At 43.2% G+C, this 13346-nt stretch overlaps 1 protein-coding gene across 1 annotated transcript in view; it reads left to right on the top strand.

Moving 5' to 3' along the window:
• Positions 1-13346, top strand: part of cacna1bb (calcium channel, voltage-dependent, N type, alpha 1B subunit, b) — a 140768-nt gene that overhangs the window by 116536 nt on the left and 10886 nt on the right. Inside the window, exons 43-48 of the mRNA XM_037979527.1 lie at positions 5463-5568; positions 5645-5752; positions 6488-6597; positions 8936-9087; positions 10791-10920; positions 10987-11097. Coding sequence (XP_037835455.1) covers positions 5463-5568; positions 5645-5752; positions 6488-6597; positions 8936-9087; positions 10791-10920; positions 10987-11097 — 717 coding nt within the window. The remainder of the gene's footprint in view (positions 1-5462; positions 5569-5644; positions 5753-6487; positions 6598-8935; positions 9088-10790; positions 10921-10986; positions 11098-13346) is intronic.

Below are 13346 nucleotides of genomic sequence, written 5' to 3'. Positions count from 1 at the left end.
AGGAGAGCTGCAGACCAGGGACGATCCAGAAATGCTCATGAATGTCAGTTTAGAAGCTATCAAAGTTCTCAAATAAAGCACCTTTTGAGAATGTCAATGTTTGTTGGGAATTATCTTACAGAACTAGGAAGGATTTTTGGTTTATATATTAAAAGTTATGGTTGTTTATTGATTTTAGTAAAAAAAAACACAACTTTTAGGAAAATGCCCCGCGAAATCAGGCATTTTAGCCGCAACAATCACAAAAAATCCCCGCGAAATCCTGGAGGGATTGTTTAAGGTGGCGACAAGCTGGCAAATGAGGGAGTCTGCTGAATGTTTTACAACTTCCGCGAGGTTCTTACTTTCCTCGCGTGAGTCGCGTCAGTTTTGAGCACGTCGGCCGTCGCGGTCGCCGGAGCTGTAGTTTGATTCCCGAGGTGTGCCGACGTCGACAAACTGGTCCAAAATCTGCCCCCGGTTTCATTTCTGAAGCGAGCTCCGGTAGATTCATTTAAAAAAAAAACATGGAGGCAGCTGCTGAGGCGGGGACTAAGTGGGGTACAGTGTGGGCGAAATAATGTGCACGACCGAGAATACAGTTTAACAAGCCGCGTGCACAAAAAACGGGCGGACTCGAGCTCCGTTGGTGTCTTGATCCCAAACACTCAGAGTTCAGAGACACTGCAGCTGAAAAGTCACGTTCTTTTGAAATTTTAAGTGATATATATATTTTTATCTTTTTTTCCTCCACAAGCTCGCCTCGCAGCTCAGTAAGACACCCCGTTTAGTGGCTAAAAATTGATCTTAGCAGCTTTGCCGAGATGTCTGGAAGACTAGATGGGTTTAGATGCGGGAGATGTTGAGCATCCTCTTGTGAAACTCAAGACGCCGGCGTCAGTGGAGCGGAGCGAAGTGGAGTCTCGGCGCTCCTCAGGTAGTTCGAACGTCCGCCTGCTGCTTACCTCTCGACATGCAGACTTAATGTGAGAGGTTCCTGCTTGTTGCACAGCTGTCGGATCGAATCACATCTGAAGCGGGCCTGCCCTTGCCCCAGTTAAAAACGAACCCGGGCCTGACGCGATCTCCAAATATAACTCCGGCTGTTGTGAATCGACAGGGAAAGACACAAATAAGACTCGCAGAGAGCAGGGGCGCGCTTCGGAGCGAGGCTGACGATTTATTTCTCTCTTTCTCTCCATAAGCCGAGACTTTCACCCTCTCCTTTTCATGCTTTCACGTCCTCCTGGCTGAACTGCTCGTTTTTTTAGAGCCATTTTTTCCCTAACTTCATTGTAAATACCCGTGAGTGGACGTGTTTGTCAAACAGCATGTGTTCCTGTCTCTCTCCTGCAAATCCAAACACTTACAGTCATGGACACATTTGTTTGTTTGAAGACAGAAAAACCCACAAAGGTTAACGAAATAACATGAAACTGACAAAAAGAAACTTAGGATCTAATCTTTGGTTTTGAATTCAGGACAATTATTTAACTAAAACAAACTAATTAAACCGGCCTCGACAAAAAGGCTGAAATAAGTCCTGGAATCAGTCAGGCTGCCTGTTTAAAGGGGGGCAGGTAGTCACAGGGCTGTTTGGTATCACGGTGTGTACTACACTGAACATGGAGGACAGGAAGCTGAGGACACAGATGTCTCAGGAACTCAGAAAGACGATGATTGAGCAGCAGCTTGAAGGTGAAGACTATCAGCTGGATGTCCCTGAGACTACAGAAGGTTCAGGTCCACAGGACAGGAGACAGCCTCCCTGGACGTGTCCACAAGAAGACAACTGATGACAAACTGAAGAGACAGATAATATGAATGATAACCAAAGAGATCAGAGGTGAACTCCAAGGTCAAAGGTCATCATCAGTCTGTTTGAGACAAAGTGGACTTAATGGAAGACGACCGAGGAGGACACCAATGAAGACAGACTGGAATTTGTCAAAATGCAAATTGAGAAGACACAGAGCTTCTGGGAGAATGTCCTCTTTGGACAGCTGAGGCAAAACTGGAGCTTTTTGTCAACAAGTCCCATCAGCTCTGTGTCCACAGACCCAAACATGAGACAAAGACCAGAACCCTGAACCTCCAGGGGGACACGGAGGAGGCTCGGTTCTGTTCTGTGGGTCCAACGAAACCTCGAGACCATCAAGGCCTCCTGGAGCCAGATGTGCTGCTCAGAGTCAGAAAGCTCGGTCTCTGTCTCAGCTCATGGATCTAAAAGGGTCATGACCCAAAACACCAAGAACGGGTCAGAACCAAACATTGGACCGGTCTGAAGACGCCTTCTGAGTCCTGATCTAAATCCTGCTGAACATCTGTGGAAGGAGCTGAAACATCTGGAGGAGGAAGCCTTCAGAACTGAGACAGCTGGAGGAGTGGACCAGGACACCTGAGGACAGCTGAGAACACCTGTGGACAGCTGGAGCAGAACACCTGTGGACAGCTGGAGCAGAACACCTGTGGACAGCTGGAGCAGAACACCTGTGGACAGCTGAGGACACCTGTAGACAGCTGAGGACACCTGTGGACATCTTTGGACAGCTGAGGACACATGTGGACAGCTGTGTACACCTGTGGACACCTGAGGACAGCTGGAGCAGGACAGCTGTGGACACCTGAAGACACCTGTGGACATCTTTGGACAGCTGTGGACACATGTGAACAGCTGGAGCAGAACACCTGAGGACAGCTGTGAACACCTGAGGACACCTGTGGACAGCTGAAGACACTTGTGGACAGCTGGAGCAGAACACCTGAAGACAGCTGAGGACACCTGTGGACAGCTGGGGCAGAACACCTGAGGACAGCTGTGAACACCTGAGGACAGCTGGAGCAGGACAGCTGTGGACACCTGAAGACACTTGTGGACAGCTGAGGACACTTGTGGACAGCTGGAGCAGAACACCTGAGGACACTTGTGGACAGCTGGAGCAGAACACCTGAGGACACCTGTGGACAGCTGGAGCAGAACACCTGAGGACAGCTGTGAACACCTGAGGACACATGTGGACAGCTTAGGACAGCTGTGGACAGGTGCAGAAGTCTCAGACAGAGGTCCAGGAATCAGCTGATTGTCTCTGAAGTTAAGGAGCCATCTTTGAGTCGAGGCCGGTTTCATTAGCTTCATTTTTAGAAGAATTATTATTTATTTTCCTTTTATTACTTTGTGTCAGTTTCAGGTCTTCTCTGTGACCTTTGTGGACAGAAACACATTTTTATCCGCCTCTGCACGTGAAGACGCCGTCCTCCGTCTTCTGCTTGTGTCCTTTGCATCCTGATGCAGCGTCTTATCTTCCTGCGTCCTCTTCGCTGTAACTTCATTATAACTTTTATTTAATTTATTGTTTTTAACGTCGTCAGAAATCAGTTAGAGCTCGTTTTTTTCTTCAACAAACTGTCGAAACTCCAAATACAATCAGTTAAATATTTATTTTAAAAAGAAAAAACAGCAAATCTTTATCTTTTTTTTTTGTATATTTTCAGAGAAACTGCTATCAAAGTTTTCTTCTTGTGTTTGTTCTTATTTTACTCAAAAACAGCTGATTAAATTAAATCTTTTGACTCTGGAGAACATGAGAAAAATGCTGTTACAGTAGATTTTATTTCTTATTTATTTAACAACTGCTCTATTTTGTTGTTTCGTTTTCTAGATTTAAAGTAAGATTCAGATTTAATTTAGTTCTTTTTTTTATCATTTCTTCGGAGCACATTTAGCCGTTGTTCTTCCTTTTTTATTAGCGCTCTGAGAAACAGATTTTTAAATTTTTTTGGGGGCATCTTAAAGTCGTTTTTCAGATTGCAGAGCTCAGTGACCTCCTTTTTTTTTCTCCTCAGGCGATATTTTGTTTTTTAAAAATATATTTAGACTTTCCAGTGTTGAGCTTTCAAAGTTAATCCGATTTTAGGTTTTAGGAAAAGTTTCCGGAGCAGACGGTCGTCTCTTCAGTTCCGCTAACGTTCACTAAAAACAAACAAATCTTGTTACTTTTTATTGTTTTTGTAAAGCTTTAAACTACAAGTAATGTACGAAACATCACCCGGAGAGTTTAATTAATTATTAAACCCTCTAATGAGCAAATTAATTTGACATTAGAGGGTTAAAACATTAAGTTTTAGTAAATTCCGAACAGCTAAAGCTTTTCCAGGTGGACGATTTTCTTGTTTTTCTGATGATTCATGAGTTTCTGCTAAAAAACAAAAATAAGTGAGGAAAAAGTCACATTTTGTTGATGCCGAGTGCCGAATGAAGGCTGAAGAGACTTAAACCAAGCTACGACAAGCAGCTAGCTAAAAGCTAAGCTTGCAGAAGGTTAGCTTAAGGTGTCAGAAAGCTAGCAGAAAAGCTAAAACTAGCAAAATGTTTGCTAAAAGTATCAAAAGGTTAGCCAAAAGTAACAAAAAGCTTGTTAAAATATCAACAGCTAGAAGCTAAAAGTAACAAAATGCTAATTAAAAGCTAATTGTAGCAAAGCACCAGCTAAAAGATTAAAGGCTACTAAAAGCTAAACGATGCAAAAGGATATCGAGATGCTAAAAGTAGCATATGGTTAGCTAAAAATAATAAAAGGCTAGCTAAAAGTATCAAAAGGTTAGCTGAAAAGCAAAAGTAGCAAGCGGCTATTTAAAAGCTAACTGTGACAAAACACGAGCTAAAAGATGCAAAATGATAGCTAAAAGTAGTAAAAGGCTAGCTAAAAGCTAACAGTAACAAAGGGATAATTACTGGCTAAAAGTATCAGAAGGTCAGCCGAAGGTGTCAGAAAGCTAGCAGAAAAGCTAAAACTAGCAAAATGTTTGTTAAAAGTATCAAAAGGTTGCTAAAATAGCAACAGATCAGCTAGAAGCTAAAAGTAACAAAATGCTAATAAAAAGCTAATTGTAGAAAAACACCAGCTAAAAGATTAAAGAAGCTAAAAGGCTACCTTAAAAGTAAGAGTAGTGAAACACTAGCTAAAAGATGCAAAATGATAGCTAGATGCCAAAAGTTAGGTTAGCTAAAATAGTAAAAGGCTAGCTAAAAGCTAAAAGTAGCAAAAGGTTAGCCAAAGGTATCAGAAAGCTAGCAGAAAAGCTAAACCTAGCAAAATGTTTGCTAAAAAAATCAAAAGGTGGTTAAAATAGCAACAGGTCAGCTAGAAGCTAAAAGTAACAAAATGCTAATTAAAAGCTAATTGTAGGAAAACACCAGCTAAAAGCTAAAATTAGCATAAAGAACTGAAGAGATCTTGATGTATTTCTGTGCGGAAAGTATTTGTAAATAAAGTTAGATATTTTGAAAAGGATAAAAGTTACAAAAGCCGAAAGCGGTAGCAGCCGTCTCCTGAATGAGCCGAACGTTTTGATGTATGAACGGCTAAAGTAACCAAAAGTTTGAGGAAGTTTTTAGTTTTATACAACGGGCCGAATCAATCTGAGGGTCATAAATTCAGGATTTGTTTCCTCTGAGTCTCACTCTCCTCCTCTCCTCCTCTCAGCGTCTGGTGAGGATGAACATGCCGATCGCCGAGGACAACACGGTTCACTTCACCTCCACGCTGATGGCTCTGATCCGAACCGCCCTGGAGATCAAGCTGGCGTCCGGTGAGAGGCCCGCCGCCCGCCGCCTGCGGCTCTCGGCTCCAGACTTTACGGTGACGNGGGGGGGTTTCGTCCGCAGGCGTCCTGGCGCAGCGTCTGTGCGACGCCGACCTGAAGCGGGAGATAAACCGGGTCTGGCCCAACCTGCAGCAGAAGACGGTGGACCTGCTGGTGACGCCGCATAAATGTGAGCCGCTGAAACAGCTGAAAGTTCGGCTCGTCATCAGGCGAATAATAACCTCAAATCTTCTTTTAATCGAAGTAAAATGAGCAAAAAAAATCCTGGCAGCTGAACATAAAAAAGCCTTGTGTTGAAAATCGATCTCACAGGAGACAGCGAGGCCCTCAGAGTACGCGTTGGGCATGACTCCCAGCTACTACCACTTTCAAATTTCAGCGTTTTAATGTCGATCGGCCGAGGTGGCCATCTTGAATCAGGTTAATCGGCATTAAATGTGCATCCAGTGTTACTTTGAAGGAGTTAATCCTCTGACGCTGCACACAGACACAGACAAAAACATGAAAAATGAGCAACAAATGCTTCCAAAGATTGCGATTATTCTCAGATATTTGTCTTTTATCGACTCCTTAAAGGTCCTGGTTTCCAAAATCGAGTCAAATATTACAAAAAATGTTGATTTTCTCAATAATAAATGACAAAACGACATATTTAATGATAATTTCCATAGATTTAGAGGATTTTCTGCAGTTTCATGCATTGTTTTCTCTCCATGAAATGACACAGCTTTTGATAATTATTTTAAAGATTAATTAGACAATTTACAAGCTGGTGTGGAAGTATTTTTATCATTTAAATTCAGGTTTTAGTCCGAGACGTCTTCCGGTTTTATTTCGTGCTCGTCTGGCGCCATCTAGTGGCTCCGCAGCCGAACTGTTCCTGTCTTCCCCTTCCTTTCTGCAGATAACGAGCTGACCGTGGGGAAAGTCTACGCTGCTCACATGATCTTCGACTTCTACAAGCAGAACCAAGCGAAAAGACTCCAGGAGCAGAACCCGTCCGGTGCAGCTCAGGTACGCAGGTTTAACCTCACCTCGCTCGTTGGTTTTAAGGATGCCCGTCACACTTCTTCTCTCTTCATTTGTGTAGAACATTTGGTTTCTGGCAGATTTACAGGTCAGTTAACTCAAAATTCACGAATTCATCGAGGTAATTTGTCAGAAGCTGTTTTTAAAAACACAAAAAAAGAAAAAGATTAGATATTTTTGAAGCTTTGTGTCGAGTTTTAATTTTCCAGACAATATCTGGGCTGTTTTTTTCTTTTTAAATCCATAATTAGTCTACATTCAGACTTTACTTGGAAATCAATTTTCTCTTAAAAATCTGTAAAATAATCAGATTTTTATGTTTTTGATGGAGCCAACATGGAAACTGAAGCCTGTTTTTCACTGAGCTGCGACTAAATTAAAACAGAATTGCGAGAAAATTTAATAAAATTCACAGAATCGATACGTTTGACACGTCAGCATACCTACATCACTGCAACATTATTTTGTCACAATTTAGTCTCAATTTGATTGCCAAACGCTCCCAAACTTTCCGACTGAGGGACACTGAACTGAGCCGCCCGCCATGGCTCCATAACCATTTCGAGAAATAAACCGTTGTGTTCAAAATTCCCCTCGACTCACGCGAGGAAAGCCGAGAGCTCTCTCCAACGCTTTCAGACGTTTTGAGAATCGTCTTGTGAAATTGTTGCCAATAGTTGCGGCTCGGAGACGCAGGTCAAAGAATGACAAGAGACACAAACGTCCGTCCGTCCGTCTCGTCCGGGGTCGGGTCCAGGAGGGAAACCCAGACCTCCTCCAGCTCCTCCTGGAGGATCCCGAGGTGTTCAGAGAGGATCCAGAATCCCTGCAGAGAGTTCTGGGTCTCCTCTCAGTGCCTGGAAAACCCGAACCAGACGAACCACCTCAGCTGACTTCCTTTCGACGAGGAGGAGCAGCTCTAATGGGTTTCTCTCCCGGACCTGTTGCCTCCTCAACCCAACCTTGGATAAGAGGTAGAAGATGGACGGATGGATGGATCCTTCTTCCAGGAGGCATCCTAACCAGACGAACCACCTCAGCTGACTCCTTTCCACGAGGAGGAGCAGCTCCCCCCGGACGACGGAGCTCCTCCCCTCCTCTCCGAGGCCGACCCCAGCCGACCTACGCTTGGATCTTGTATAAGTTTTGTTTAAGTAATTTAAAAAAAAAGCGATATTCTCCTCCTCCTCAGGGGGGAACTATTCTAAGACCTCCTAGGGGCCGTTTACGCGATGCTGGTTTTGAAAGTAGTCGACTTCCTGTTGCGGTTCAGCTGTTTCCCGCTCGTTTCCTCTGAAGCCGTCCGAACCCAGGTCTGACCCTGAGTTACATCATCAACAGCAGCGGCGGCGGCGGCCGGCAGAGCGCCGTTTACGTTACTCGCCCTCTCTCAACACGCAGCAAGCTTCAAACAAACGTCCTTTAGTCGCCATTTTGGATGCAGCTGTTCACACGCTCCAGACTGCGAGGTTCGCCTCGTTGGAGGTCTGTTATCAGGGTTGCCAGATATACGAGAATTACCCGTTTTATGGCATAGTTTTAGGGTCAAGTCCTCTATTTCTGTGCAACTAATCTTACAACGTCCTCCTGCTCAGAAAGAGACTTCTTATCTGGCAACCCTGCCGGGCGTTCAGCAGACTCGACGAGCGCAGCCACATCCGTGTAAACGGGGTTTTTTTACTTGTTGATTTGCTTCAATAAACATTAAATAGACCTGAAGGTTTCCAGAGATCGTTCTCGTGTAAACAGGACCGTTTATAAAATCACCTCAAACTCTAAAGAGCAACAAAAAAGGTTTTTGCATTGATGTAACTGTATCTGTGGTGGAGACGACCTGGATGGTTTATTTTTAGTTTTGTGGCACAACATACATTCATATTTGATCAAATATAAAATGAAACTAAAACCTTAAAGCGATAAATCTAAACCTTTTAAAGGAGGTTCTGATCTCTGGAGACGACTTTAAACTCCCACAGAAAGTGATCTATTGGGTAAAAAGAAACATTAAATCATTAAATTACCTCTAATTTCACCTGATTAAACACAAACTGATGTTTATTACAAAGCTTAAAATATAAAATATAGAAAAAGATTATTAATTTGAGCACAAAAGGTTCTGTAACGCGTCTCCTTTGACCTAAAAGAAAATGGACAAAAAGCTGATTGTCTTCCAATAATCCGGTTTGAACTGAGACATTTTTCTGTTCGGGGACCTGCAGTCTTTCTCCAGGCGGAGGAATGGGGCGGTGGTTGTGGAGCGTAACTATAAAAAAAAAAAAAACTCCAGCCTTGTTGCATATCTGACGCTCGGTCTCTCCCGCAGAGTAAACTCGGCGCGCTGTTCCGCCCCATGCTGCCCTTCAGTCACATTCATGAGCCGCCGGTTTCCAGCATCAAACCGCCGGTCCCGCCAGAACACGAGCCGGAACCAGAACCAGAAGCCCCGCCTGTCAGCACCACCAGCAGGGAAACGATGTAAGACATATACATTATCTGAACTTCTGAATCTTTGTCCTTTTTGTCTTCTTGACTATGAGTCCAGGTGTTTAAAAGCTCAAGTAAAGTAAAAATGTATTTGTGTAGCACATTTATTTATTTATTTATTTCGAACAGAACATACATAAAATATAAACAGACAAAAAAAACAATCATGAAAAAAGAAAACTAAATAAAATAGAATAAAGCAAACTTAAAAATAAAATGTAAAACAAATTATTTTGCCCATGTGACATGCAAATTTTATCTTTTCTGTTCGAAAAGGAGCAGGTAGAAGATAAATTATTTACTTTACATCATAAAAACATCAGTAGAATCATCACAATCATCCAAAAAAAAAAAATTATAAAAATGATAATCATTAGGTCAATATGTAAGAAGATATTTTGCAGACTACTAATCTAAGGCGGCTCCAAACAGGCGAGTTTTCAGCCTCGATTTAAAGGAATTTACTGTTTCGGCTGTTTTCCGGGGGTTAAGCTGCTTCTCCGTGTTTGGTTCTGGTTCTGGGGGACACAAAGTAGACCAGAACCAGAAGACCTGAGTGTTCTGGAGGGTTGATACGACGATAATAAGTCTTTAATCCATTCAGTGATTTATAAACTAATAGAAGTATTTTAAAGTCTGTTCTCTGAGCTATAAGGAGCCAGTGTAGGGACTTTAAAACCGGGGGGATGTGCTCCATTTTTCTGGTCTTGGTGAGAAACACGAGCAGCAGCTGCAGCCGTCTGATTGATTGTTTTTGTCAGACCTGTGAAGACGCTGCTACAGAAATCGAGACGACTAAAGATGGAGAAGATCTTTGCTGTGTTCTGTTCTCGATGATCAGATCGCTGTCAGTAAGTTTCAGTTTCCACAAAGTGAAGTGAGATTTATTTATACGGCGGTTTTAAGCAACAAAGTGCTTTACAACAGAAACAAAAACAGAATACAATGAGGAAAAAAATAACACATAAAGGAAAACACATCGATCGTGTATAATTTAAATGAAAGATTTAATTTGCATCGTAGTTTTTTTTTGGCCTCGACAAATAATTAAAGCTTCAGGAAGTGTCAGACGGAGAAAATGGAAGTCCGCGCTGTTTTATGTATCTGGACGTTATAAAAGCCGATCAGGTTAGATTCGAATCTAACCTGAAGTGAACAAAAAACACACACCGTATTCTAAAATATTGAAGCCAGAACGTTAAAGCTGTGAGTGAAAAAACTGCTTCCAGACGATCTCAGGGGCTCAGGAGCTCCAGGTGTGTGCTAACACAACGCCGGGGCGGGAAGACATCAGCAATGACCCTGAGAGGAGCAGCTGCTGCCGCCCATCAATCTGCGGAGGGGTCAAAGGTCGTTTCATCGTTCTACAGAGAGGAAGACAACTCAGAGGAACGAGCTCCGTCTCAGACTCTGCAGGTCAAAGGTCAAAGGTCACGACAGGACAGTTCGAAGAAGACTGAACAAGTTTGATTGGCTTGGAAAAGAGCCGCAGGAGGAAAACTCCTCTCTAAATCCAACACGACTGGGCCCGATGTTTACCCAGAATGCACCTGTCCTCGTTTTTATAGCTGCAAGAAAGCCAAAAATAACACAGAACAAAACACTTCATTTAAGGATTTACTTCATTTATTTTAAAGTGGAATGATTTTTCCCCTAACGAGCCGAACGATTCAAACTCCTGCGTGTTCGCACAGATTGGACCAGAGGAGCAACATCAAGCACTCGCAGTCCGGAGACGTTTCTCAGGCGGCGCAGAGACCGAGGACCCGAAGGTGGCTGCAGAGAGGCCAGTCGGAGGACGTGCAGCGCTCGGCGGGACGACAGGTAGGAGAAGAAACTCGGCTTTTAACCCGACCAGCGGGCTCTGACTCGCGCCGGCGTCCGTTCCAGGAGCCGTCCGAGCCGAGGCAGGCGGAGAACGTTTCGGACGCGGAGGGCCTCCCGAGCCTGGAGGGCCACGGCAGGGCGGCGTCCCTGCCCCGGCTGAACGCCGAGTACCACGTAAGCTCCGCGGCACGAGACGAGACTTCTGCATGCTTGTGTTTTATTTGTTGCTGCTGTTCTTAACTCGGACCCTGCAGAGACCCCTGGACGGTAAAGCTAATAAACGATGGCGAAACCACTCCTGACACTTCGGATTTTCTCTGACATCAGATTCAGACATAAACGGAAACAATCCATGGGTCCGATTGGCTCAGATTAGACTCAGGTCCCGCCTACAGGACCTCAGCTTGGTTAAAAATGAAGGAATGTTAAAACACATCTCTGAACCTGAAGCCTCTGTTTCGTTAGCGGGTTTATTTTCTGGCGAGGAAACTTGAATATTCAAAGAAGAATCAGATTGTCCCGTCCTTAATCTACAGGGTCGGCCATTTCTATGGCTACACCTTCATAAAACGGGAACGGTTGGTGATATTAACTTCCTGTTTGTGGCACATTAGTATATGGGAGGGGGGGAAACTTTTCAAGATGGGTGGTGACCATGGCGGCCATTTTGGATCCAACTTTTGTCTTTCCAATGGGAAGAGGGTCATGTGACACATCAAACTTGTTGGGAATTTCCCAAGAAAACCAACGGTGTGCTTGGTTTTAACGTAACTTTATTCTTTCATGAGTTATTTACAAGTTTCTCAGCACTTATAAAATGTGTTCAAAGTGTTGGATTGTTGATGCAACCCTCGTCTCCCACTCTTCACACACTGACAGCAACACGGCAGGAGAAATGCGAGCACAGGCTTCCAGTATCCGTAGCTTCAGCTGCTGCACATCTGGTATGTTCACAGCAGAGACGATCGTCTTCAGATGACCCCAAAGATAAAAGTCTAAGGGGGTCAGATCGGGAGACCTTGGGGGGCCGTTCAACTGGCCCACGACCAGGAAGTGGAAGTGGGAGAAGAGGGTTGCATCGACAATCCGACACTCTCAACACATTTTATAAGTGGTGAGAAACTTGTAAATAACTCATGAAAGAATAAAGTTACATTAAAACCAAGCACACCGTTGTTTTTCTTGTGAAATTCCCAATAAGTTTGATGTGTCACATGACCCTCTTCACATTGAAGAAACAAAAGTTGGATCCAAAATGGCCGCCATGGTCACCACCCACCTTGAAAAGTTTCCCCCCTCCCATATATACTAATGTGCCACAAACAGGAAGTTAATATCACCAACCATTCCCGTTTTATTCAGGTGTATCCATAGAAATGGCCGACCTTGTAGATCTGATCTGTCCGTTTACACGTTGGTTAAAACTGGTCTGAATTTGGTTTGAAAGTTTAGTTTTTTAAAGATTCCTTCTGAGCTAACCAGCCTCTCCGGCACGATGGACACAAAAACATCTGTTTGCAAGCGGTTTAGTTGTTTTATATTCATCACAAATAAAAATTCAGCTCCGAAGTCCAAAATCATAGCAAATAAATTATAATTTCATATTTCCATGAAGCCTACCAGACTTAAATATTTAGGTTTACTCAGGTTACTCTGTTATTTTTTTATCATTTATGTTTTGAAGTCTTTGCTCCTGTGTGCAGCATGTCTTTGTCTCGTTACGATTTTTATCCTTATTTCTCGTTTCTGTTCCTGTGGTTCGTCCGCCTCTCTCTGTCGCCCCCTTATTTATCCCACAGACTCTTTCCTGATATTTATGTTGCCTTTTTTGTTTGTTTTTTTTAATGCGTCTCGGCTTCTTCTGTCCTCTTTAAAGGATTCGGGCTGCCGCTTGTTCTGTCAGGAAGTCTCACTGAAGGCCGTCGACGCTCACAAACGCCGTTAATCTCAAATAAATGATAAAACGATAACTGATTCTTATTTTAAATTAATTCGGACCCTTTTTAATTTAAGAGCACGGATTGAAGCATCATTCTTGTTGCTTCAGTCGGTCTTGTGTCTGTTAAAATGTTTTAATATTTATGACTCGCAGCTGAAAAGCGAAAGGAATCGATCACCAGAATATCTCAGAACACATTTTAATGAAACTCTCATAAATTAATCACTTGGGAAACAATAAAAAATACAGACAGTTCAGCTAATTTTACAGATATTTGGTGTGGTAGTAACTGAGGCTCATCCTGGACGGATATTTCAATCCCTCCAGGATTTCACGGGCATTTTTTGTGATTGTTGCGGCTAAAATGCCTGATTTCGCGGGGCATTTTCCTAAAAGTTGGGATTTTTTTTTACTAAATTCAATAAACAACCATAACTTCTAATATCTAAACCAAAAATCCTTCCTAGTTTTGTAAGATAATTCC

This window comes from Kryptolebias marmoratus, linkage group LG14 (assembly GCF_001649575.2).
Source record: "Kryptolebias marmoratus isolate JLee-2015 linkage group LG14, ASM164957v2, whole genome shotgun sequence".
NCBI classification, from domain to species: Eukaryota; Metazoa; Chordata; class Actinopteri; order Cyprinodontiformes; family Rivulidae; genus Kryptolebias; species Kryptolebias marmoratus.
This window is presented reverse-complemented; position numbering and strand designations above follow the sequence as displayed.